Raw genomic sequence first — 27,023 nt, 5'->3', positions numbered from 1 at the left:
TGAACCACTAGGTCAACGCGGTCAAGGAGTTGGCCAACCCTGCTGCAGTCTCAACCCCTCCTGTCCCCTGCCAGGCCCTCTGCACGGCACTGGCCTCTCACTTCATTTCAAAAAGCCAGGACATCCTGTCCTCACTTCTCCCATCACCTCCCCCCCCTCTATTTCCTACTCTTCCTCTGCAGCCACCCCTCCTCCTTCCTCTGCCTTTCCCCTTTTTTCTGCTGACGAGGTTTCCAGAAAAGTCTGATCTATGAAAGTCGTCAAAACAGGTCCACCCCTGTTCCTCCAAAACCATCAAGGACCACATAGACTCCCTGGCTCCTGCCTTGGCTGACTTCTGCAATCACTCCTTCGCCTCTGGAGTCTTCCCATCCCCTCCCCCCCTTAAGCACTCCCTTGTGCACTCTCTTCTTAAGAAACCCTCTTGCGACCCCTCCTGCCCGGCTAACTACCGCCCAATCTCCATCACTCCCTTCCTGGGCAAACTCCTGGAGAAACTGGCCATCTCCCAGCTTAATCTCCATGCTGAATCTGTTGGTAGTCTTCATGGATTCGGAGCTGCCAGAAGCAGGGAAACTGCTCTCCTGAACATCCGTGAGGACCTGCTCTCGAACCTTGACTAACATTTTGTGTGCTCACATTTTGCTCGATCTCTCTTCTGCCTTTGATACTGTCAACCATGCCATCCTGCACAACCGTCCCAGTGATAACCTGGGTATCACTGGTCAGGCTCTGGCGTGGCTGACCTCTTTCCTCTCCAATCGACCCTCCCAGGTCCAATTGGGGTCCCTCCTCTCAGACATCTTTTTCTCTACCTGTGGTGTCCCCCAGGGATCTAACCTCTCTCCCTGGCTGTCACTCCTTGCCCACCGCATCGCCACTCTCTGCCCTAACTTTCAGTGCTATGCGGATGATAACCAGCTCATTTTCAGGCTACCCTCGGCCTTCACTTCTCCTTCCCTCATCTCAGACTGTTTCTGCTATCCAGGAATGGTGCGCCGCCAATGACCTTTGCCTTAATGCCAGTAGGACTGAGATTTTACTCAGCACACCTACTCCCTCCTTCCCTGCAGCTCTCTGGCCGGCCTCGCTTGGCCCTCTTCCTGCGAGGCAAAAAACCTCGGGGTCATCTTCGACTCCACTCTCTCCTTCTCTCCTCACATATCCGACGTCTCTAAGAAGTCACTACCAGTGCACCTCCTCAGAGGTATCCTTCCTTTCCTCTCCTTCCCCCAGAAGCTCACTGTCTCCAGAGCCCTGGTTCTCTCGAAGCTGGACTACTGCAACAGCCTCTATCTAAATCTGCCTGCCTCAACTCTCCGCCCTCTGCAACTCATCCAGAACAGGACTGCGAGACTTGTCCTTGGCTTCAAGCCCAGGGACCGTATCTCTCCAGGACTGCAATCGCTACACTGGCTCCCAGTGGCTGCAAGGATTAAGTTCAAAACCCTCTGCATTGTCCACAAGGCCTTCTGGGGCCAAAATACCTTCAACTCTCTCTTGCTAAATATCTTCCTTCTCGAGCTCTTTGCTCATCCGCCTCCAACTCCCTCAGGGTCAGCCGCTTCTCCAAGCAACGAGTTGGGGGTAGATCTCTGTCCGCAGCAGGGGCCTCCCTCTGGAACAACCTTCCTGCCGCCCTGAAATTTGAGAACCATCTCTGGAAGCACCTCAAAACCTTCCTCTTTGCTTCGGCTTTCTCTCCCCCGCTAATTTACTGAAACTGCACTGAATCCGCAACTGGACCACTCACCGATCTTGGTCCTTGGCCCAGCCACTCTCCCCTGCATTGCCTCCCTGGCAACCCCTGCACTGCAGGACGATCTCTGTATCCCCACAGCCCCCCTTCCCAGCACTTGTCTGCACTTACCTTGCACTTGCCACCAGCTGGCCCTTATTTTATCTTGTATTCTACTATGTACTGCACTTCCTCTCTCCCTTTCCCCCTTGCACTTCTCCCTTCCCCTCTACCCATGCACTTGCCCGATCTGACACCTGGCCCAGTAGGATCTTTGTCTCCCCTTGCCCCGCCCCCCGCCTCATGGCGCCTTGAAACACTTGTGTATAGGCGCGTTGCAAATGCCATATATCACCATTTTCGAATTCATGCACGACACAGCAAGCATGAACATGTTTTATACACCAGTATATTTTGTGGGGAAAGACATGAAATCCTGTCCAAAAAGTGTCCTCAAGACGTACAGCTCCTCCACAACACTGGCTTTTTGCCCAATTATTCACTTAAAGTACAGTAAAATGCACCATTTAAAAATGCAATTGGGGTGGGGCGGCGGCAGACCGAGAGATTCCTCCACAAACCAGTTTGTTTGCTTCAGGCTCCCTCGCAGAGTTAGCTGCAGCCACATATTAAGCACACACATTCACGCCCTCCATTTACAAAATTCACCTGCCCCCCAACTTCAAAAATGCTTCACATGTAATGCATGGGTCTGGCATGGATTCACATGCTCATGAATTTTCCCCGTCAGGCGAAGAATCCTTGGTATAGAAAAAAAATCAGTAAAAGTTTCGTTTCTGATCTGTCTCTGTAGTAACCAATCACTGGTCTCTGGGTCATACTGCCCCCAGCCAATGACTGCCCTCTCCCTAAGCCCCGCCCCCGGCAGCCATCCTCAGATTTGGTAGCACGTGAAGTGGCAGTATGACCAATTGAAGAGCCGCAGAGGGGTAGGGGGGAGGGTTCGCATGTGAATCCATGCCAAACCCATGCTGGAGAACAACAGTTACAGATAAGTAACTTGTTCCTTCTCCAGCACGGGGTCTGGCATGGATTCACATGCTCATGAATATAATATATAGCAGTATACACATGCACAACCACGGGAGGTGGCAAAAGGCTCAATATCAAGCAATACAACAACTCAACATTAAGTAACTCTTACCTCCTCATCAAGCTCACCTTAGGCGAACAGGTTGCGCAGCACTGCCTGGCCGACTCTGGACTCCTCCCTGGAATCCCGGTCGACGCAGTAGAATCTTGTGAAGGTGTGCGTCGACCTCCACGTAGCAGCCCTGCAGATGTCGAGCAGGGGCACACCAGACAGGAACGCCATAGTAGCAGCGATCGCTCTGATCGAATGGGCTCTCGGACGGCCTGGCAACGGTCGGTTTGCCAACCGGTGACAGTGCATGATGCAGCCGGAGAGCCATCTGGAAATGGAAGTCTTCAAGAGAGCCTTCCCTTGATTCACAGGTCCAAAGTTCAAACAGCTGTGATGTCTTCCGAAAACTCTTTGCGCGGTCCACATAGAACTTCAGCGCTCTAGCTACATCCAGCTAGTGCAGAGTCCTCTCAGCCGGCGACGGGAAGAAAACTGGCAACATCAAGGGCTCGTTGAGGTGGAAGTCCGACGGCACCTTGGGCATGGAGGGGTGCGTCCTTAGCACCATCCTCGTGTCGTGAAAAGTCAGTATGGAGGCATGCAAGACAGGGCCTGGATCTCTCCCACTCGTCGTGCAGAGGTGATGGCCACGAGGAATGCTGTCTTCCACGACAAACTTCAACAGCACTGAATGCATAGGCTCGAATGGGCCCCCCCCATGAGCCTAGTCAGCACCACGTTGAGCTCCCACGCCGGGGCAGGGGCCTTCACCGGCGGGAATGATCGGAACAGTCCTTTCATAAATTCCTTCACCAGTCGATGAGACCACAAGGACGCCCGTCCTGTAGTTCTGGTGTGACGTGAGACGGCAGCCAGATGTACCTTGATGGAAGCGTGAGACAGGCCAGCCTTGGCCAAGGACAATAGGTACGGCAATACTTGAGGGGCCGTAATCCGCAGAGGGTAAATAATCTGTGCACGGCACCAGACAGAGAACCTCTTCCATTTGTGTTCGCAGCACTTTAGAGTTGAGGATGCCCTGGCCTCCGCAAGAACCTCTGCAGTCGGCCGGGATGTCGTATCCTCCAAACTCTAGTGCTGCAGGAGCCAGGCCTGCAAGTTCAGCGACTGGTTCGTGATGAAGAATGGCGCCTCCTTCTCTGGAGAGAATATCCACGTCCGTCGGCAGCTTCACTGGTGTGGACGCTGACAAGTCCAGAAGGTCCAGGAACCAGATCTGCCTCGGCCACGCTGGTGGGACGAGGATCATCCTGCACCGGGACCTCTTGAGCTGGTTGACGAGCCGGAGTAGCAACGGCAGGAACGCATAGAGAAACAGGCCGTCCCAAGGGAACGAGAAAGCATCGCCCATGCTCCTCGGTTGGGGAAACCTGCTGGCGAACCTCCGGCACTTGGAGTTCGCCGCCGTCGCGAAGAGATCGATCTGGGGTTCGCCCCATCGTCGGAAGTGTCGGTCCACTTGATCCTGGCGCAGTTCCCACTCGTGGCACGAGCGCAGCTCTCTGCTGAGAGCGTCGGCGATGGTGTTTATCCCTGCCAGATGAAAGGGTACCAGAAACATCCTTTGGGCGACGGCCCAATGCCACAGATCCTGGGCTTCCTTGGATAGGGCAGGGGATCTGGTTCCGCACTGCTTTCGAATGTAAAACATCGTGATGGTGTTGTCGGTGAAGATCCTCACCACCTTGCCCTTGAGGGACGGAAGGAAGGACCTGAGGGCCCAGAACACTGCACGAGCTCCAAAATGTTGATGTGGAGAGTTCTCCTCCGGGAGCCAAAGGCCTCTCGAGTGGAGACCCCCGTGTGCGCTCCCCAACCTTCCAGGGAGGCATCCGTCGTCAGTCACCTGGTGGGCCGGGGCTAGGAAACCTGTTCCCGCCGTCAGATGAGAGCAGACACCCCACCATCGTATCGCCTGACGGAACGCTTCGTCGAGCGGGATCCTGCCCTCGAAGCTGCCCATCTGGATCCAGTGGGCGTCGAGGAATTCTTAAAAGGGCTGCATCCGAAGTCTGCAGTGGCGCACCAGATAAATGCAGGACGACATTCCGAGGAGGGACTTGATAGACCTCACTCTGACCACGTCCGTGGCCAGCAGACGTTGCACCTTTCCCAGGATGATTTTTATCCTTTCCTCCGACGGTGAGGCCCGCCGCGCCACTGTGCCGAGCTGTGCTCCCAGAAACAGGGCGACTAGTGATGGGACCAGGTGGGATTTTGGAAAGTTGATGGAGAACTCGGTGTATCTTTAGAGTAGGGATGTGGAAGTATGCATCCTTTAAGTCCAACGACAACAGGAATTCGCCCTCCTCCAGCTGTCCCAGCACATGCTGGAGGGTGACCATCCGGAACTTCTGTGCATTGATGTATTTGTTCAGTCGTCGCAGGTCCAGGATGGGACGCCATTCTCCCGTCTTCTTTACGAGGAAGTATCTTGAGTATACTCTGGAGCCCCGAAGCCTCTTTGGAATGAGCTCGATGGCACCTTTCCTGAGCATCGCCCTTACTTCCAACAGCACTTGAGGGACGTGATTTTCCTTCCTGGCCACGGGAGGAATGCGGGGCACCTCTTGTGGAACTCGAGGGCGTGCCCCAGGGCCAGGGCGTCCAGCACCCAACGGTCAGTGGAGATGGACTCCCACACGCCGACAAACCGTCAGCCGGCCTCCCACCGGGGTGCTTCGGCGGGAGCCCGACCCGACGGTCGGTTAAATCGTGCTTGGAGGCCGCTTTGCCTCATTGACCACCTTGGCAACGACGGCGGGATCCACCTGACTTGCCGCGTCCCCTGTAGGCCTCCCGTGACGAGGATCTTGCCGCTTGACGGTACGTAGAGGAACTGTTGCCGGCTCCCTTGGAGGCACCCCGTCACCCTCCAGAGCTCCGAAAGGACGGCCGTCGCTGTTGGAGCACACCCAGTGCACAGGCCTTCTCTGTGTCCGCCTTGATCGCCTGAAGGGACTCATCAAAAAGGTTGTTCCCATCGAAGGGCATGTCCAAAACCTTGGTCTGTACGTCCTGGCGGAAATCCGTCGCCTTGAGCCACCCTCATCGTCTCAGGCAAATGCCGTTGCCCAACTGACGGAAACCAGTGTCGGCGATGTCCGTAGCCCCCGTAATGGCGTGGTCCGAGGCAATCTCACCTTCCTGTAAGATTTCCAGGGCCTCAGTCCTCTGCGTCCGGAAGGAAATCCAATAGAGGGGCGATCTTGAACCATAACTCCCTGTCGTAGCGGGCTACGATGGCCAGGGCGTTGGCCGCCTTGATGGTCATCGCTGCAGATGAGATGACCCGTCGTCCCATCGCATCCAGCTTCCTACCCTCGCCGTCGGCGGGGAGCTTGAAGTCGAGGCCGATGCCCCCCCCGCTTTCTTCTTGGCCGCCGCCGAAACGACCGAATCCGGGGTAGGTTGCGCCCTAAAGCACAAGGGGGCAGCGTCGGGGACCCAGTACTTCTTCTCGTACCGGTCCCTCTTCGCAGGAGCCGTGGCAGGGTTCTTGAGGGCGAGCCCCTCATCCCAGATGTCATCAAGAAGCGGTACGGCGAGGACCGTCTTCCTTTTAGACACACGCTGTTGGTAAAGGAACCCTTCCTTCTTTTCTTCGGGGCAGAGCTGGAAGAGCTCGGATGCCCTGGAAATCATAGCATGGAAGGATCCAATCTAGTCGGGCGGGGATGTCCGGGCAGGGGGCGACACGTCCCGTCGTCACCTCCGTCGTCACCCGTACCCGCCGTAGTCGTGTCCATGCCTGTATCATCCCCGTGGGTAGTGGACCAGGGGGAAGGCAGAGAAGGCCGCAGGATGCGTCCCCCTCCTCTTAAGTGGTGGGCTCTCTGAAGGTCCTGGCTCCGGTTCCTCCGTTGGGTCTGGCGCAGGTACCTCCGTCGGGGGGAGGGACAACCTAGTCCTCATCTCTGAGCATAAGGACTGGATGGCTGACAAAATGGCCGCCGAGGTGTCCTGCAGCGCCGGAAACAACGGCTCTTGAGGAGCCTCGCCTGCGTCACAGTCGCCCTCGTCGGGATCCCTCCCGATGGGCTAGGCCTCCTCCACGACTTGGATGAGCTCTTCAGGAGGTCGTGTCTGTATCCACGACGGCCACCAACCCCTCCCCCACTTTTTCCAACAAGGACTTTGTGGGGGTCTTCTCGATGGGCCTGAAAGACTCTCCGCGGTGGCAGGGAGACTCGGTACCTGAGGGCGCCTCCACTGGTGTAGCCTCCACAGGCTGAGCCAGGGCCGTGGCGACATCCTCAATCCAGGTCTTAGCAGGGTGAATTAAGGCCAACGTCACCTTCTGTACGCCTGGGGCCTTCACCTTGGGGTGGGTCCGAGCTCGCCCCCCCTCTGCCGGAATCTTCGAGATCGACCGGGGCCTCTCCAGAAGCTTCGCCGGGTTCTCGGACTTCCTCTTACTCGAGCCAGAGCGTTGGCTCGTGGTCAATGGCGCCGGGGAGGATGCGCCCTGCCTGGCAGCCAAGGAGCCCGACCGTTCGGCGCTCCCGGTGCCCGCTGACTCGCGGTGCTTAGCCTTTTGTTGGGCCCCCGTCTTCTCGCCTGGCAGGCTCTTACCTTCCAACCAGTTGGCGAGACGGAGGTGGCGATCCTTCATGGTCCGCTCCGACATGTTCCCACAAAACGTGCAGTCCTTTTCCTTGTGCGTCTTGTCCTCATGGAGACAGTAGAGGCATAACGAATGCTCGTCCTCCTTGAAAACGTTCTGAAGCTGGCATCCAGGGCAGGTCCTGAACAGCTTCCCGGGCGTCGAGCTCCCTTTCTCCTGGTCCATGTCCAGGGTAGGCCTCGGAACTTGTGGAATCCTCCAAAAGCGTAACTCGACGAAATCTTCACCCTTGAGGGGCGCAGAAACTCCAAAACGGATCCCCGGTGATCGGAAGTAGAAACGGTGGAGCTTGACGCTCTATGTAATCGAAAAAATGAGAAAATCTGAAAAAAGCGCGAAAACGCAGCATAAGCTCGAGAGCTACAGCACGAGGACTCCCAACACTTGAACGTGCGGTAAAATGGCTGCCGGGGGCAGGGCTTAGGGAGAGGGCAGTCATTGGCTGGGGGCAGTATGACCCAGAGACCAGTGATTGGTTACTACTGAGAAAGACAGATCAGAAACGAAACTGATACTAATTTTTTCTATACCGAGGATTCCCGGCCTGACGGGGAATATTCATACTAATTTTTTCTATACCGAGGATTCCCGGCCTGACGGGGAATATTCATGAGCATGTGAATCCATGCCAGACCCCATGCTGGAGAAAGTAAAGAATCAGATGAAGGCCTCGGGATTGGCCACCATATTAGCCACATTGCAAGTGACTCATAATGAGGTGTATAAGTTGCATAGTCTGCTGCAGTTTTAATTTACCCAGCAGTCCAGATTGAATGGGAATAGCTGAAGTGTGTGAATCTACAACAGATCCAATGATGGGGCAGATGCATTACTACATTGTTTAACTAGGTCGGCTTAGGTTATAACAAGCTAGATTTGCTCAGGGTGATAGATATTTTATTGGTATTACGCTCATAGAAAAGTGTTTCAGAGCACGACGAGGCAGGGGAGGGGCACATGGGAAAACAAAAACAACAATCTTACTAGGCCCAGTGACATTGACGTTCAACTCAAGGCTCATGTGCCCCAAGATTGGCCTATCTCCCCCACCCCCTGTGGTTAAGTTTTAAGCAAGCACAGACTCACTTGGTTGAGTCAATTTATAAAAAATGGGGATAACTCACTCGACCTTACACTGAGCCAACACCCACCAAACAATTTTGGTATCCATCCAGAAAATATTTGGAAATGGGAGTTTACCATACAATTCTCCTTTAAATCAAGTGTCTACAGGTTCATCCAACTCAGCAATCAACCGCACTCGGAAATGTCATCTACCAGTTTAATAGTGCAAATGTGTTGGATACATGGTTTGCTGAATCTCAAACAGATCCAGGATACTCACCAAGAACCTGCCCAGCAATCATTCGCCCATCCTCGCCAGCTACTGCGGTGCGTGCATTGCGCTCGTTGAGGTACTGGACAAATGCAAATCCCTTATGCACGGAACAGCCAACAATTTTGCCGTACTTCGAGAAGATGGCCTCCACATCACTCTTCTTCACCACTAGCGTGTTCAGGTTCCCAATAAAGACACGCGAGTTAAGCGAGCGAGGGTCCGTCTTGTTAGTGACGTTGCTCGCCATCAGGTTTCTCACCGGGGACGCAATTTTCAGACCTGAAACAAATTGACAAAGCTATGTGTGCAAGCATGCAAAGGAAATGAGAGTTGACATGCTATACCAAAAGAGGGCCCCCAATTATTCCAGACTGCTTGAGGAGACAATGCTTATGACCTCTTATTCTGCCAGGCATTCAATGCAATCCGAATTTGCACGGAAGCCAATTGCAGGCTTCCATAAAACCCAAATTGCCAGACCCACCCCGCCCGACAACCAACCCCAAACACGATGCTTTTGGTAGTTTTAAGCAAACAGCTAGACTAGGCGCGGCATAGGGTCCACCATGCCACACTGGGACCCATTTATTATCCAAGCAGCCTGGGAGACCTGAAGAGAGCAGACCACCAACATTGCATCAACATACACCATCTATGCTTTAGGATGGAAAAAGAATAGTCTCCTATACAAGCATTCTTTGTCTTCCCCTAAATAACTGCCTTGTAAGCATCTGGGGGGTCGAGGATACACCCCGGCAGGACAAGGATACATGTACATAGCCAGCCAATGTGACTAAACCAAAACCTGTTTAATGCAAGCTTATGTGATGATCCTCCATTTGGATTACTTTAATGTGTAATAAGGGCCAGGAGGCTAGTCGGGGGATGTTTCTCTAGGAAGCAAGACAACGCAGAGCAACACAGGGTTGAATCCCGGCCCATGCATAGAGACTTATCTGTAGTTTACGCATTTAATAAAAGATTGAGGGACACAGCAGTCACCCAAACACCCATTACAGCTGAGAACAAAACGTGTATCTCTACTAGTTTATAGTATGATAGTTCTGCATGGAAGTCCTTAATTTACACGTATCAATACGTTTTGAAACAGGAAGCCATACAAAATGACCATACCTTGGGATATCAGTGAATGAAGGTGCAGGGCTGGCATTTAAAGCAGCCGTGAACATGCAGGTTGGTGAGAAGATACTGCAAATTAGGATGTTGGTGCATACTTGTTTAATAATCTGGAAAGATTACAAATGACCTACACCAACAGATATGGCTGCAATGCTGTGCTACTTGGAAAACCAGACACTAATGGCACCTCAAAGCAACACAGGACAGCCTTCACCTGCGTCAAGACAGTACAAGATTCCCCAGGGCAAATACTCTTCCCACACTCACCCAGCATACAGTAATGCATCACCACTCCATATCTTCAAAAGGGTCACAATACAAGCATGTCCTCTTACCATCACTCAGGCGACGACTCTTGCTGGCCAGGCTTCGTGTTTGCTTGCAGTCAGGTGACCATGGTAGCAAGGACAGGGGAGATGGGAGAAGAGGGGCTCCTAAGGCCAGGGGCTAAGTCTGGGAGGGACATCCTATGAAGGTATTTAGGGACTGACAGTAGCAATACCAGCTGAGCACATTCAAAAAACAAAAATATACATCTAGAGAAAAATAAAAATAGACTAACATTCTAAAGGCAGAAACGTAAAAAACAGAAAAACAAAAGCTAGTTCATGTTTTGGTCGGTGTACTGGAGGGGGTGGGGGAAATGGTAAACTTCATTTTAACTTAAAAATTAACCCCACCTACTTCAGCAACAGCAGGTTACTGTACCCAAGTCAGAAAAATAGGGCCTGTAAAAAAGTCAGTCATTGAGAGACACCAGCAAACAACAAACAGCCATAAAAAGGAATTGGAAAGGCAGGAAAAATAGTTGTAAAAAAAAATTGTAAAAATAAAAGGGAGACTTACTGTAGTTGACGATCAAAAAACACTGTAAAAAAAGAAAAAATAAAAATATTCTACATTAGAAAAAAGGACCGTGACAAAAAATATTTGCAAAACTCATCAAATCTAACATTTGTTCTCCCTAGAGTGGAGTTTCCATCACCCCCAAAAACAGGGGGCGTGGAAGGATTGAGGCTACAGTTATGCACATTAACACCAGAAAGCAGGTGAGGACTTGCAGTAAAACGGGCTTCTCAACCCCCTCTGTGGAAAAAAAAAGTTAAAAATAAAAATAAAAATCCATTTTAAAAACAAAATTCAAACATTTAGATTGTGAAAACTGTAAAAACACCAAACTAGGTGGGCTCTGGGGCGCAGCACGTGTGCTTCATGGCGGCCTAGAGTTGTGTACTATAACCGCATCATGGGAATGGGTGGAAGGGGTCAAGGGGTGGGAAGGGTGCTTCAGCATAGCTCCACTGAGCAGGATTCGGGGCCGGTCACCTGGATGCCCTGTAAAAGGAGAAGGGGAAGATTTTGAGTCAAGATTATGCCTTAGACCACCAAAATCTGTCCAACGACAGATCGAGGGACCTTCACATATCACCTCATAACCGAAGGAGCCCACTTTAGATACAATTAACTGTATACCGAGGCAAAACAATAGGTGAAAGAAAACGGTAATGAAAAGGACTGGAGCAAGAGCTCTTAAGAGCAGCCCCAAATTATCACCCAGCAAGCCAGAACAACCTCTGGGGTAGAGGAGCAACCACACTTGTGTTTCAAACTTAAATTCCTCGCAAGATGCAACCGGATTCTCATTTATACAGTCCTTAAGAGTTGCTTACTCACTAGGTTATGTTTGAGCAGCTCATTATGCGCCCGGGGAGTCAAAATCTGCTCAGATTCGCAAGACTCCCGGGGTGCAGGAGCTGAAAACCTCCCAACCAATGAAGTCTGCCCCAACACTAACAAAGAACCATCACAATACTTAGACAAGTAAAGAGACTTCCCACAAACTACCATTCATTACCACCCAAGACAATCTTCCAGGGCATGTGCAGCACTAATAACCAAGATAAGTGGCAGAAACTGGGCACACTAAAAAGCAGCCAATCCGTCTAGTGAATGAAGGTTAGAGAAAACTGTCCCAATGCAAGAGGGCCCTTAGAAGCCAGCCAAAAACACCGTAGAAGAGATCAATTTAATAAAGTTAAGAAAACAAATGTCGTTCATTGAAAACCGCTCAGTTTTAAACATGTTTTAGCACAGCGTACTGAGAAAAGTTAATTACCCAATTAGACCCTCGCTCACCGTTTAGAAAAGCATTGTAGTGTACAGTCACAGTACATTTTGTGCGGCCCTCAACACCCTCTACCAGACACGTAACCCAATAGGAGCTTTTATCAGGTAAAAGGGACATGCTGCCATATGGACTTCTGACACTGCGGGGATACGAAAAAACGCCACATAATGGCCAAAACAAACTTCATTGAAGAAAAAAAAAGTCAATTCGGATGCAACACCTGGATGTCCAAGCAGTGTCCCGCAGCAGCAAACAGTTTAGCCTCTGCAGAACGTAAAGCCCATTTTTTATCCTCGTTCCGGACTGTGTCAGGAACTGTTACAAGCAGGTTCCCACGAGACTTTGAAAGGCATGCCAGATCACAAGAGAACTGGATGGGAAGGAGAGTACTTCGAAACTGCGTGTTAGAAGCAAAACAGCCACCAGAAAGGGGGCAATGGGCCAGATGACAGTTTTGACCAGACCTCAAATGGAAGCCCAATGATGGCATTTTAGAGCAGAGATGCTACGGCCATGAGACCCGGCCATTTCGTTTTGGATGATCTGGAGATGGCCAAGTGCATGCCATGGGAGGCCAATAAAAAAGCTGTTACAAAAATCCATCAAGACCATAGTTCAGTGCTGTTTGGATAGTTAAGAGGGACGGTTAGTGTAGTGGCTAGCTCGCAAACCTATGGCAATATACATTTTTGGAGGGAGAATTTATCAGCACGATTGAGATGTCTGCTTCACAGGCTGCTCTGGATTGTAAAAGCATGTGGCATTTTTACTGATCTAACTGAGCATACCTTTGAAAAGCACACTTACCCCTCTGTCCCTCCACCGTCATCACTTGCCAATCCCAACTTCCTATTCCGAAAACTGTTTAAACTCTGCCCCATTTCAAAATTGGGCAGGGACTGCGCAGGAACCCTAAGCAGATCACTTGGCACAATCCTTCAGTGTCAAAATGAAATTGCCATCTTGTAGAAATTATGTATCCCAAGGGCCACACAAGAGCTAGAATGATCCAATATTGTATTTAGTCATTCTAAAAAGTTGTTGGGAGTAATGGATGACTCCTGCCCAAACCACCCCAGGATCCTTGAGGAAGGTCTTAACTGCACACGTTACAAGAGATGTTTTTATGGCTGTGTTTTCTAGGGTGCACATTTACAACTGTTTGGTTCAGAGGATGTAAAATGGCAAAAGCAACAAAGGCAACCCTCCAGAAATGCATCGAAACGTTTACACACAGGTTATACAAGTCGCACTGGAGGTAACCATTCAGCACACAGTAAAATCACTAGAATGTGGATAATACATTCCAGTTTCACTGAACTACTTGCTAAAGCTGTACCTCCTACACAAAATTCCATCAAAAGATTTGCAACCAATTCTGTACACTCACTCCACCAACGCATCCAAATTCCATTCCCCACCAGCCCACTGATACTACCATTAAACTAACCTGTGGGAATCTGATTGGAATTTACAAGTCACTCAAGAAATGTGGACTAAAATACGGCTACAATGCTTTTCCACTTCTGTTCCAGCAAATCTCTCACAATCACACTACTTAATGTTAACAGAGCCAATCTCACGCCACAAAGTGTTGCCAAATGTCTAACTCCAGTCATAGTGTATGCGGTCCTGCCAATCTTCTGCAGATCGCATTCAATCTAACTGCAATTTCGTTTTTACTCTTTGGACTCCATTTGGAAATGGGTCAATGGCACCTCTCACATGATCATAGCCAATTCCGATACGTCACATATTACTCCACCCGATTTGCAGGTTGGTCAGTTTCCTGCGTGCCACTATATCGGTGGAGCTTAGCCGCCAGGTGCACTACTTGTGACTGCTTTGCAGGTTATACACATGTAGCCTTTAACAATATCCTGGCCTGGACGGGAAGCCAATGTAGATCACCTAGGACTAATTCAGAACAGTACCAGAGAATCCCATCCAATCAGCGAGGAGAGGATGCAGTGATAACTGGTGTAGAATAAAGCTGTGAGGTTAAGGAGCACAAGGAGGCAGGAGTCACTGTACCCCCAAGTTTGTATTGAGCACCTATTCAAGGCAAGCGACAAGCTCGAAGTGTATCATGGGGAGAAGGTTTTGTCTTTAGCACTGCAGGTATTAAGGGGGTGGGGTGCTCATCCGTGTCCAGTTACCATAGCAGAGTGGTTGAACAATTCCATGTGGTGGGCAGTGCACCAGATAAGATTTTGGAGGTGGGACTATTTTACTCCCATTTAGTGTAAATGTGATTTCAGGGGAATACAAAAATTAGCTCCACAAGAGTAGGTGCTGCTCAGGTTTCCACTCACAGAAAAGGGAAATCAGGACAACATCAATGCAAACAATCATGGAGTTAACCCATGCAAGGCAAAGCAAGGGTACCCAACATAGAACAGATAATGAAAGGATACTAACTGTTGAGGGACTTTTTTGGTAGAGACCTTCAGAAGTGATACCTCGCGACCTGTTGTGGGTGGATGTATTTAGGTTTTGATCATATCTGTGATATGTGTATATTTAGATCAGTCGTCGCATCAAAGCAAGCTTCTACAGAGACCCTCCACTCGTTTGTTAAAAATGATACTGGATGGGTGAGCTTACAGTACGCCGTAAAGTTATGAAATGAAAACGTGAGCAAATTGCTTAAAGTTCTTTTAATTGAAGTTTTTTTTAGTGTTGTAGCCATATTGGATGAACTGTTTCGGCAAGGAAAAAAATTGCCCTTTTCAAATGTCCAGAGGGCGACCAGAGGACATTTTGCATGAGGTGGGATTGAACCCATGACTTACAATCTCTTTGTATTAAGCTGTCATCTGCGGAAATGAATATGGCCTGGATTTGAAAAAGGCAATTCTTCCCTTGCCGAAATACGTGTCACCCAATAAGGCTACAACACTGCTCACAACGTTTTCATTTAATTTCTTCAAGGCGCACCGACAACTAAACTCACCCGTCCAATATCAGATGATGAAAGGATCCTGCTACCAGGTGCCTAATGGTGGCAGTGGGGGTGTTGGATTGTGCGGTCTGTACAGGAGGATCTCCTGCATGTCACCCTAACGGGACAGACTAGGCAAGCGTAGGCGGCCCTGCATGGATGCACGTCACGCCTACATCGCCCTGCTGCGGGGCACCCAGATGCACCGGTGGGTGGTGTGCAGCAAATTCCAGGAGACAAAAAACGTGAAACAGATAGGGCAGCAATGCAGAACAGATTCGTGGTAGTTGACATGAACCTAGACGACATTGATATGATATGGCATTTGTAACGCGCCTAAGTGTTTCAAGGCGCGACGAGGCAGGGAGGGGGGAACAAGGGGAGACAGACAACGATCCTACTAGGCCAGGTGTCATCCAGATTGCGCAAGTGCATGGGTAGGGGGACGGGAAAAGTGCGAGGGGGAAAAAGGGAGAGGGGAAAGTGCAGTACAGGGTTAGTAACGAACAAGAGCAATAGTAAGGGCCAGCTGGTGGCAAGTGCAAGGTAAGTGCAGACAAGTGCTGGGAAGGGGGGCTGTAGGGATACAGAGACAGTCCCGCAGGGGAGAGTGGCTGAGCCAAGGACCGAGATTGGCGAGTGGCCCAGTTGCTGATTCAGTACAGTTTCAGTGATTTAGCAGGGGAGAGGGGGAGAGAAAGCAGAAGCAAAGAGGAAGGTTGTGAGGTGCTTCCGGAACCGGAGATGGTTCTCAAGTTTCAGGGAGGCAGGAAGGCTGTTCCAGAGGGAGGCCCCTACTGCAGAGAGAGATCTCCCCCCAACTCGTTGCTTGGAGAAGCGGCTGACCCTGAGGGAGTTGGAGGCGGATGAGCGAAGTGCTCAAGAAGGAAGATATTTAGAAGGGAGAGTTGAAGGTATTTTGGCCCCAGGCCCCACAAGGCCTTGTGGACAATGCAGAGGGTTTTGAACTTAATCCTCGCAGCCACAGGGAGCCAGTGTAGCGATTTCAGTCCTGGAGAGATACGGTCCCTGGACTTGAGGCCAAGGACAAGTCTGGCAGTCCTGTTTAGAGGGCAGAGAGTAGAGGCAGGAAGATTTAGATTGGGCGAGAAGTGCCAGATACTGGGGGTGGCGCATGGACAATTTGTTGCCGCTCAGGGGGAATTGGTATAAAAGGTTTAAAGACCACTATTGTAAATAGGTGTAGTACTAAACTTGAAAACGAACTGAACAGTCAAAATAGTACAGCAAAGACATACAAGTAACATCTTACTCACAATGCGTATGGACACACCACAGATGCAGCTTCATCGTTATGGGCGTCGATAAAGCAACTTCATTTGGGTGATGAATGTAATGTAAATATGTTCCATTTGCAGCGTCTTGGCAAAGGCCCTATTTAAATATCATTGCCATTGATACATGCACAAAAAACAGGAACTCTGAAAAATACTGGTGCAATGCAAGTAGACATTCACTAAAAAGCATGCTTTTTAAATACTTCCCAGAAGTTGCTATAATCCTAAAATGCTAGGAAATAAATATACATGCATTAAGAGAGCATCTACAGACCCAAAACAGACGTTGAACAAAATCATTCCTCTCGCTGTGTGCCGTTTAACAGGCCTGGTGCATTCAGCACAGAAAAAAGTATGAGCTGCTTTCACCCATGCAGAGTTCAGGCTTCCATCAAGTCACTTGCCCTTCCCATTTCACTCTGCTCTCAAATAGTGCATAAATGGTACTCATAGAAAGATAACAAGGTGTTGTATTTACAAGATTTGAATGTGTAAAAAAGGCCCAGTACAAGAACTGGAGGACTGGTGATGGGGGAAGTGTGCACAGTTGTGTCTAGCACATTGACTGGGAAGGGTTTGAAGGAGCAATGCCGAATGAGGGGGCTGTTAGTGTGACCGTTGTGGGATGCAGTAAGGCGGGTGATCCACGGGGGGACGGCAGCATGGTCAGTTGAGTCGGGATATGGTATGCGCATGTGATGCGGGAGGATACATCGAGGGTGCTGCCTTTGGGTGTAGGGGGAAGAGTACCATTTAAGGTCCATCGATACAGTTCGTGCGAAAAGCATGCTTTGAGTGTGGTTGTCGGCATGAGAACGGAAGACGTTAAAAAGACAGCTAATTTGGCAGAAAGCAAGTTGGATGTCAGCAACAAGTCACTCATGTGTGGTTCTCTGTAGATCGGGTAAAGGTGAAGATTTCGTCTGAGAAGGGCAGGCGAGCGATTTGAACAAGCTAGTTATGAGAAGGGGGTGATGGATCATGACCTCATGTGGGCAACTGCCACCCTACCCGAGAAACCCCCCCCCACTGGCCGGTCATGTCGCACGCAGGACTTCAAATATAGGAAATTGTGCTACTCGTTCTACGGCGAATGTTTAAATAAAAAGGTTAAATTTACAATCAGACATCCGATTCAAAAGAGAAGATTCAGAGTACCGGGTGCGCAAACTGGACAAGAACTGCCAGGGTTAACAGAATGTACATGCAGTAATATAGGACTGAGCTCATGAATGTGAAAGCCTTGGCACCTACGCATCTGTGCTGATAAATATGTCGGGCAGTACAAGCTTTTCCCCAATTTTTGCGAAGCCCCATATCAATACCAGGAGTGCAGTGGTCCACCAACATTACTCTCATAAAGGCCTAAGTTTGTGATGATGGAATTCTTAAGTATAGTGCTATGGGCCCATGCTGCTACAAGTGCACAGACGTACAGTGGGCACCAGGATCCAATGGCAGTGGATCTACAACAGTGCCTGCAAACTGTCTCGACTGTGCCCTTCCCGAGAATACCAGACAAGTAGAGGACAAAAATGGCATGGATCAGCTGCCATTTGTGGGTGTCAACGTTTAGAGTTGACGAATCAATTGCACTGAACACATTCGGACACAGATATCATGAGCAACTCAAACGATTCAGTAACTACAACAGCACCATCAAGGCTCGCAGCTGTTTATTCATCCAACCTAATTTTCCTCAGTTTTAACAGACGTTCAACAGTATACTACTAGCCAAACTAAGATTTCCATATTCTGTTAAATATGCCAAAATGCGTCACAACTAAAACAAAATTGCCCAGGTGACTTAGCACGCATCGTTTCCGATTTAGGGCACAGGGTACTAAGAAGGTAAGCCTTAATAAATCACAAATGTCGGACTTACAATGTTGTCAACAAATACACATTTTTGACCTTACACCTGAGAATATTTACCAACAGCAATATCTCCCACTATAAAGGCCATATGAACAGTGAGAATATTACATATGGTATTGTTCACATCCACGCCAGTATTACAAAACCACTATATTGACAAACTGAGGGGAGTTGAAGCAGCAGGTCCAATTGTCACTTTACTGGCCTTAAATCTATTGGGTCTTGTAATGTCTTTAAAATTACTCTAAGCCTGCAGGTTGAGTCCCTTCGTGTACATACTTGGCCCATGAGAACTAAAAGTGCGTTCTGTAAAATTGTGCACTTTATGGTACAATACTGCTACACAAAGGCTAACCATGTGCAGTGAAGCAATAGCCACTCACCGCAACCAAACATCTCGCCCTTTCACCGTGGGCTAGTAGATTTTGCAAGCCCTGCACATCTTCTCAGTGCCAAACGTTCAGTACCAAATATTGAAGAACCAACTTCAGCTGTGTATATTTTATGGGGCAAGAATTTAAAAAGAGTTGGCAGCAGGAAGGAGCTAAAGGCATCCAACACCACCCAATAAGCAGGAACTACCTCTGGGTAACTCGGAGCTGTCATAATCAGAGGTTAACGTTTCAAACTAGTAGTCCTGTGTACACCATTCATTATGCTTTAAAACGTATACTATAGATCTCTAATGGTTTGTTATATACAAAGTGAATGCCACATAGGTATATTTGTATGGCAGCCGTTTGCCTCGGAAGCCATAAGTAGTGCATGATAGGGTTTGTGTCAAGCTAAACAGCTATACATTTTCGTTCATTACAAAGAACCAATGCTGCATCAAAGGTCTTTTTTTTCCCTAGTTTTCATTTATACAAACCACCAAAAGCACACATTGTCACATAGGTATGTTTGACTCGCCCACCACTAATTAACAACGCTTGCAAACAAGAGACACGGTCACCGGTGGGGCTCCTTTCATAGATCTAAATTGAATCATTGCATCTCGAAACCTGTGGTCAACGTACGTTTGGTTAACAAAAAGACCAAGTTTACAAAAACATGCGATTTGCCGCGTGTGAACAAAAACAAAAAAAACATGCTTTGAACATCTGGGTAATTCGAAGCTGGGGAGGGGGTATTGGTGTACAAGAGTAGTCGCTGGTGGGAAGGGACCACGGCTCGAGCAATGTTTTCCCGGATGAAGGGCTAGATTCTCCACAGGAAAGTTGGTACCAAGTAGTTGTGTCTTCCTGGCCATGTCCTGTTTGAAGGTGTGTGGTGTCTTGTCAATGTAGAACCCACATGATTTGGAACAGATGGCCGACTGGGGTGTGAAGACCGTGCAATTATAGCAATACCAGGCCTGGATGCTTAGGTTATTTGTTTTTGTTGGTCAGCGGTAGGAATTCAGTCTTGAGTGGGTTGAGCTTCAGGTAAGCACTTGACATCCATGACTGGATGAATGTGAGGCAGACGTTGAGCCAGCGGATGGGTTTCTTGAGACTGGGCCATTTTTAAACCGTGCACCTCAACTGTGTGCTAGTTTAAAAACCCATTTGAGCGTACAGACCGATACATTTGTTTTCCAATGAAGATATCTATAAACTGCATTTTTTCATATTTCAAGTGAAAGGAAAAACAGCTCATCCTTGGGTCTTAGTCTAAAAACGCTTGTTTCTTGCAGAGTTGAACTGGGACTTGTGTTTTTATAACAATAGCGTGAGTGGTTTTCAGAGTGACGTTACCAGGTGTCTAGGGACAGACCGGGACGAAACCTCTGCTCAGCAACAAAGTGTGTGATCACGGGCAAATAGTTTGATCGCACTCGGGTGCCTCATTAGTAGAGAGTCAGCTTGCGGCTTATAGTAAGCATTGCCCATTACTAGCGGTACTTTGATAAAACATACATACCCAAATACCGTTTGCATGTGTCGGCATATTAGGCCGGCAACACCCCAGGACAGTACGCGTAACGACGCACGTTTGAACTTTTTACGTTTGTGGTATTTTTTTACTGCCCTTTGGCTTGTCGGCACTCATTACGGATACGTTGCCGGGACTTGTCCGACCAGGATATTTTACAAAAGACGCAACAGAAAAGGTTCGGTGCGCGCGGTTCGATAGGGCAATAGTGGCAGATGGTAGTTACTACGGCATTAAAGGATATACAGATTACGACGAACAACAAATCCTTAACGTCCTGTAAATGAGAAGGACACAACCGATCACTGCAGCAACAAAGTAAAAAATTTACGGCAAACGTGAATGTACAAATGACGGGCCCACAACCCGCCAAATCCACTGAATAGGCTACCCCGAATGGCAGGTGCAGGCCCATTTACGAAATTACGTCTTATTAAGAGGCGGAGACGTTCTCTTTTCCAATTGGCAGGGCCCTCTTACCAGTCGGTTTGTTACGGACCTTACAGTGTCATCGCGTAACGTTAAGCTTGCAGATAAAGCAGGTGTTCGCCAACTGTACAACTAACATTTTAGTTAAAATAAGAGTCAAATACAGTCCAAATAAGCTATTTCACCCGGAAACCTGCTGCGAATTGAATAATTGAAGTACAAGGAGCCCTTAGCCCCTCCACAGATTTGCTCTATGTCGAGTAGCACCAACAAGCAGCACCTCGCACCAACCCGGAGCCAGTTCACTCCCACAGGATCTATAACTACAACACAACTGCATTCGATAGATGTCTCGCTATTGCTCAGCTGCTCCTCACCGGGGTAAGCCTTCCGGCTGCGCTTCGACTCAACAGAGTTGGGCCTTGTCGCTGACTGTGTCCCTCTTTAGGTCTTGCGGTGCGGCTCTCGCAGACTTTTCAAGACCGTCTGTGCTCTTGTCTTCTGCGTCACAAAATGGCCGCTAGTGCTTTTCTCCCTGACTATTCTCGTCTTCCTCGACCTGCCCCTTTCCCGGTATTACAACTGTCATTGGTGGTGAGCTATGTCGCTCTATACCTGTCCCCAATCGACGTAGAGGATAAGTGCGCGGGACAGGGAAGAGGCGGGACTCCGCGTTTTACTCTACAACCAATCTTGGACGTCTGTTGATAGATATATAACCATTACGTTCTGATAGGTTGGCTGCTGAGCTTACCCCAGCGGGGGATCGTAACCGATGACTTTCACTGCTTTGCGACGCTTATTGGTCCTCTGCCTACGCCAAACACGCGTTGTTGATGTGTCACTGGCTGGGCATAGACCGCTGGGTGTGCTTTTCATTCTTTGGAACTGTACGACTTTCCGGTTCGGTTAAAACCCGCGACAGCTGACACTGTCCGCCATTTTGTCAGCTTGCCATTTCTATTCGCTTTCAAACAGCGCATATATCATATATTTTATTAATCTGTGAGGGCGTACGTGCACATCTTTACATGCCGTAATTTACTCTTTCAATGACTGTCCTCTCTCTTGGAACACGACTTTTCCTGGCTTGCGAGACATTGTAATAACTAGCTTTATGAACATGCGAGAATGCCACCCTACAAAGAAACTAGACATGTTTGTAATCTGGCAGTTGGCAACCAGTAGGATTGGACTGATTGCTAGTGTCAGTTTATCTTTGCTGATAAATTGCACTGCCCAGCGCCATTTTGCTACTGACTATGCGCCATTTTGTGTGGGATGGTTAATGTGTAATCCACATTACTCATAGTCCCATTCTTCCTCTTCACAGTACTTACCATGGAAGCAGTAGTGTGATACAGACTGTGTTCAAGACACTTGTAAATACAGCTGTCTATGCTCCTCTCGTCTCGGAAGGATAGCTCAGCAGCAACGTGCTCACCATGGAAGCAAGACGACACGGAGCACCACAGGTTCGATCCCCAAACTTGATGCAAACTGGACCTTCAGTTGATATGGATACTTGACAGCTGCTAAAGACATTTGTACACAAAAGTGTTCCTCCATGCAAGCATATAAACAGTAGTTTTCAAGACATTTCTACAAACAACTGTCCCTCCATAGAAACCTGACACATGTTGTGACAACCATGAACATAGCTCTCAACCTTTTTTGTCAGCAAGGCGGGTGAAAACACCCGATTTTCTTTTTGGCTGGTGAGAGGCCCATAGAAGTGAATGGGCGTATGAAGGACTTGGCAGGTGATTCATCTACTTTCAAGGCGGGTGACACCCGCCAAAAGCGGGTGAGTTGAGAGCTATGCATGAACTGGGGTAGCCACCCAGGAACTGTATAAGGGCTTGCTATGAGAAAGTGTTGGGACGTCACGTGATCGTGGTCTCGCGAGATCTCGGCAGAACAAGATCTTGTGGACCCGCGCTCCGTGGCAGAACGTGGGCGGAGTGCCAGACGAGCGGTCTGGGCACAGCGCTGCTCCGATCGAGGAGACAACATAACTGGGGCCATTAGGAGGCCATGCAGCCTAACTTCCAGGGCGTAAGTCCAATGCCATAGGAGGCCTCACGGGGGCCCTGGAAGCCTACAGCGTGCCATCCATGTGTACACCCTGCATCCAGTGAAGTAACTGGGAGGCCCAGACTGCAACTGTGACTACTTGCTCCTGCCCCACACTGGGACATTTGACATCCACCTGTGTATCCTTTGAATAAAGGTAGTTAGAAGCATTTCAGCCGTCCTGTCGTCCTTCGAGGCACCACATAATTGGCGACAGGCCCACCATGCAAGGCACCATACCACCCCCTGCGTTCCTCCTCTCACCGGGGACCCCCGCTATTCCGTGGATGCTATAGGAGCCCCTTTTCTCCACGTATCTGGAGGCTGTAGGTGACACGGGATATGCCCCCGCCAGGAACAAGGCGATGCTGCTGAACGCAATGGGGGTTGAAGGGCAGCGCATCTTTGCCAGCTTCACTGCCATACCAGTGGACGATGACGATGACGACGACATCTACAAGGAGGCTACCCGTCACATTGTGAAGAGGTTCACAAATAAGGAGAACGTGGTGCTACACAGGCTGAGGTTCTACACCCGTAAACAAGAAGGGAGCGAGCCCGTGGACGACTACATCACCAGGATGAGGGAGCTGGCATCCCTATGCGCTTTCGGTGAAAACGCAGAACAAGTCATCAGCGACATGCTGGTCGTTCACACAAACTCCAGGAAAGTGCAGGACAAGTTCATCCAAGAAAAGGAAGTGACCCTCGACAAGGCCATCCAAATTGCCAGGGCGGAGGAAGAAACCTCCAGCAGGCGCAAAGAGGCGGGAAGTCACCTGCCGGTGCCCAAATTCACGGCTATGCAATGGAGAGGGCCAGAGACAAGCAGTCCCGTGACAGCCCCAGAGGCAAAGGCCCCAGGCAAAGGGATGCGCTGAAATGCTAAAGATGTGCCAGCACCAAACACATGGCAAAAGATCGTAACTGCCCCGCCAGGAACAAGGAGTGCTCCAAGTGCGGACGCATCGGTCACGTGGTCCTGGCATCCACGCGGTGGGAAAAAACCATCTCCCGCGTCGGTGGCGACCGCGCTTCAAGCGAAGATGATGAGTTACAGGACAGACCCATGGTCATCATGGTCAACGCCCTCCACGCCAGGAGGGAAAAAGCACGAGTGGAAATCAGAACTACCAGGCAAAAACCGACAATTTTCAGTGCAACCGTCAACCTACTCGGATACATTAAAGCCCAAATTGAATTCAAAGACCGGTCTACCACCACCAAGGTGTACTTCTCGTCCAAAGGCCCAGCCGTGCTCGGATAGGACGATCAACACAGACTCAGTATAAAACTGGACCCCAGCACTCCGGAATAGGTACTCATGATCTCCTCAGGAGCAGCGCAAAATTTCAAGGAGATTTTTCCAAGCCTGTTTTCCGAGAACCCAGGGAAAGTGAGAAACTACATCCACAAGATTCCTTTGAAACCCAATGCAGTGCCTGTGAAACATGAAGTCAGACCAGTAGCTGCCACAGCGACACCTGCGTTAGATACCCACCTTTGGAAGATGGTCGCTGAAGGAACCATCGAGACAGTGGAATCCTGAGAGTGGCTGAGTCCAGTGGTCCTAGTTAAGAAGAAATCCAACAACGACCTCAGAATATGCATCGACCTGAGAAGTCTGAATCTAGAGATTGTTACCGATAGCTTTCTGCTCCCCAGCATCAGCAAAATTGTCCTCATGATGAAACAAGCGGCAATCTTCTCAGAGCTGGAAATGCGTGATGCCTATCACCAGATTCCACTGCACACATCTTCGCGCCCCCTTACGGCGTGCGTCACTCCCTTAGGCAAATTTCAATACACCCGCATGCCGTTTGGGTTGTCTTCGGCAGCGTCCGCATTCCAGAGGATGATGAATTCCCTACTCAAAGGACTCACAAATCTTTCATTCTTTCAGGACGACATCCTCGTGTATGCCAAGGACAACGAGACCCATGACAAGGCACTCAGGGCAGTCCTGAGTAAGCTTCAAGAGGCAGGCGTTCATCTACGCCACAAGAAGTGTGTTTTTGGAGTGAGCGAGGTAGAATACCTTGGGTAATCTCAAGTGAATGGGTGAGCCCCAAGAAGAACCTTATGGAGGCCATAACAGACGCCCAGGCCCGATGTCCAGAGAAGAACTACCCTTGTTCCTGGGTCTAGCGGAGTACTACGCAAAATTTGTCCCAAGGTTCTCCGAAACCACGTCCCCCATGAGAGAACTATTGAAAAGGGGGCAACCTATGCCTGGGGGCCAGAGCAAGATGAAGCCTTCACTGAAATCAAAAGTAGGATTCTACACGCACCAAGCCTAAAACCGTACAACCCTGAATGGGACACCTGCATCACCACGAACGCCAGCGCGTACAGGCTGGGGACGACTCTGACCCAGAAGAAGGGTGACACAGAAAACATTGTGGCATTTGCATCAAAAGCCCTATCATCAGCGGAGAAGAATTACTCCACCGTAGAGAAAGAAATGTTGACATGTGCCTGGGCCGTCGACTACTTCAGATCTTACGTTTGGGGCACAAAATTTAGATTGGTCACCGACCACAAACCCCTTATTCGCATGTTGAGCCCGGGCGGCACCAGAACTGTCACCCCGAGACTGGCCAGGATCGCCGCAAAACTTCAAGAGTACACATACGAGATAGACCGCATTGCCGGCTGGAAAAACGTGCAAGCGGACTGCATGTCCAGGCTCATGACCCAAAACGCCCCTGGGACCACATTCTTTGAAGATGAGTGTGTTGTAGCCTCTATAAGTGACTTGAGAAATGGCGAGTTGTTAGGCGGAATCCTGTGCAGTTCCCTCTGGGACCACTGCAAAAGATTTAGGACTACAGGTGTTTGGCAGTAAACCCACTTGGTAGCAGTCTGTACCACACAGATTCACTTGGTAGCTGTAGCTGAGCAGTCAGACTTCCCTCAAGAAGAGTTAGGCAGTATGTGGAGTATACAACATAGGGCAATTCTACACAGTAAGACAAGCAAACACGCAACAAGGCTTCAGTGTAAAGATATAAAGGTATTTATTTATAACGACACATCTATAGAAAACACTCTGGCACTATTACGGCAAACACTTCAATTACAATTACTCTACGAAGAAAAAGATCAATCCCCCTAACAATAGTTCAACAAGTCTAGAAGAGGTGTATGCTTCAATCTTGATGGCACTCGAGTATTCGTTAGGACGGGAGAGAAAAATAAGCAGGTTACGAAATCAACACGGTTCCAATACTTCACGGACAAATGCAAGGCAAGAAGACAAGAACCACAGTAGATCATAAAGTTCAGAGGCCAGGCCCACTCGGAGAGAGGCAAGGCGATATGTCCCAAAAAGTATCTTAGTGGAAATGCGTTCGAGTCTTTGTAGCAAATTGTTATCGGAAGATTGGACCAGTTCAGAACAACACGCTAGAGAAAGCTTGGAGGCGACCCTATGGAGAGGCGAGGATTAAGACACCTCACTCTATCCGGCAACAAGGGAAGCCAGGCGGACACAGTACCTTGATTGTGGAGAGACAGCTCCGGCGGGGGCAGTTGTTCCTGGTGGTGGATGCACGTCCAGTCTTTGCCAAGAGAAGAGATGATCTCGTTGTCGAAGGAAAGTTGAAGATCGTTGCGCCACCAGGGAAGAGACCAGCCGCGGAGTGCTCCGTCACAAGGCACCACCTTTTGGTCGCGGTACAGGGGTAGTGGCTATCCGGTTGCCGAGGTGCTCTGCACGGGCAATTCGACCACTGCGTCCTGAGGCGAAGAAAAAGCAAAAGGGGACTGGTTGTTCCCACCAGTCAGGGGAAGAGACTCTCCGGCAGGGAGATCTCCTCTGTCGTCGGGAAGTGGTGAGTCGGTTCAGCAGGGCTCCACCGGAGGTGTCGTCGTTGCAGGTCGGCTCAGCTTTACCCTCGTCGGATTCTTGGGTCCTGTGGCGACCTCTGAAGATCCAGTCCCAAAAGCCCTGCTTTTATGCAGAAAACCCCTATTCATTCAGCCTAGCTGTCAATCAACACACGCTAAGTGGTGAGCGGGGAGGCTCACCACTTGGGCCAATTATACCAGAGTGCGACCGGAGTTGGCAAGGCAACTCGGTCCAGGGTGCCTAAACCCCCTCCCACACCCCTGTGGTAACCCAGACAGAATGGCACCACTTTGGAGGGTCTCTGTACAGAAGCCCGCCAAAAGTGGAACAAAGGGCTCGACCTTTGGTTTAGGAGTCACAGAGACGAACACAGACGCCATTTTAAAAAGCCGAGTTCTGGCAGAAAATACCATCCGATAGACTTATTTAAGATAAGTAGACCGGTGGTATGTTAGAGACTAACGAGAAAAAGTATCAATCTCCAACAATGGGAAGAATCCCATAGGGTTATATTCGGGGTCGAATATAAC

At 49.6% G+C, this 27,023-nt stretch overlaps 1 protein-coding gene across 5 annotated transcripts in view; it reads right to left on the bottom strand.

Moving 5' to 3' along the window:
• Window positions 1-21,341, bottom strand: part of LOC138521145 (heterogeneous nuclear ribonucleoprotein C-like) — a 64,134-nt gene extending 42,793 nt beyond the window's left edge. For 2 of the 5 annotated variants that reach the window (XM_069633723.1, XM_069633724.1), the window contains exons 1-3: window positions 20,942-21,187; window positions 10,817-10,838; window positions 8,837-9,109 (exon numbers count right to left, since the gene is read on the bottom strand). In XM_069633723.1, the coding sequence (XP_069489824.1) occupies window positions 8,837-9,077 (241 nt within the window). In that variant the 5' untranslated portion in view covers window positions 9,078-9,109; window positions 10,817-10,838; window positions 20,942-21,187. Of the gene's footprint in view, window positions 1-8,836; window positions 9,110-10,305; window positions 11,306-20,941 lie in introns of all 5 variants that reach the window. The other 3 variants (XM_069633720.1, XM_069633722.1, XM_069633721.1) reach the window with 3 other exon arrangements.
• Window positions 21,342-27,023: the final 5,682 nt, after the last annotated feature.

The sequence above is a fragment of the Ambystoma mexicanum genome, chromosome 13, assembly GCF_040938575.1.
Source record: "Ambystoma mexicanum isolate Mex_15411 chromosome 13, UKY_AmexF1_1, whole genome shotgun sequence".
NCBI lineage: Eukaryota > Metazoa > Chordata > Amphibia > Caudata > Ambystomatidae > Ambystoma > Ambystoma mexicanum.
The sequence above is the reverse complement of the archived record's forward strand: the minus strand, read 5'-3'. Positions and strand labels throughout refer to the sequence as shown.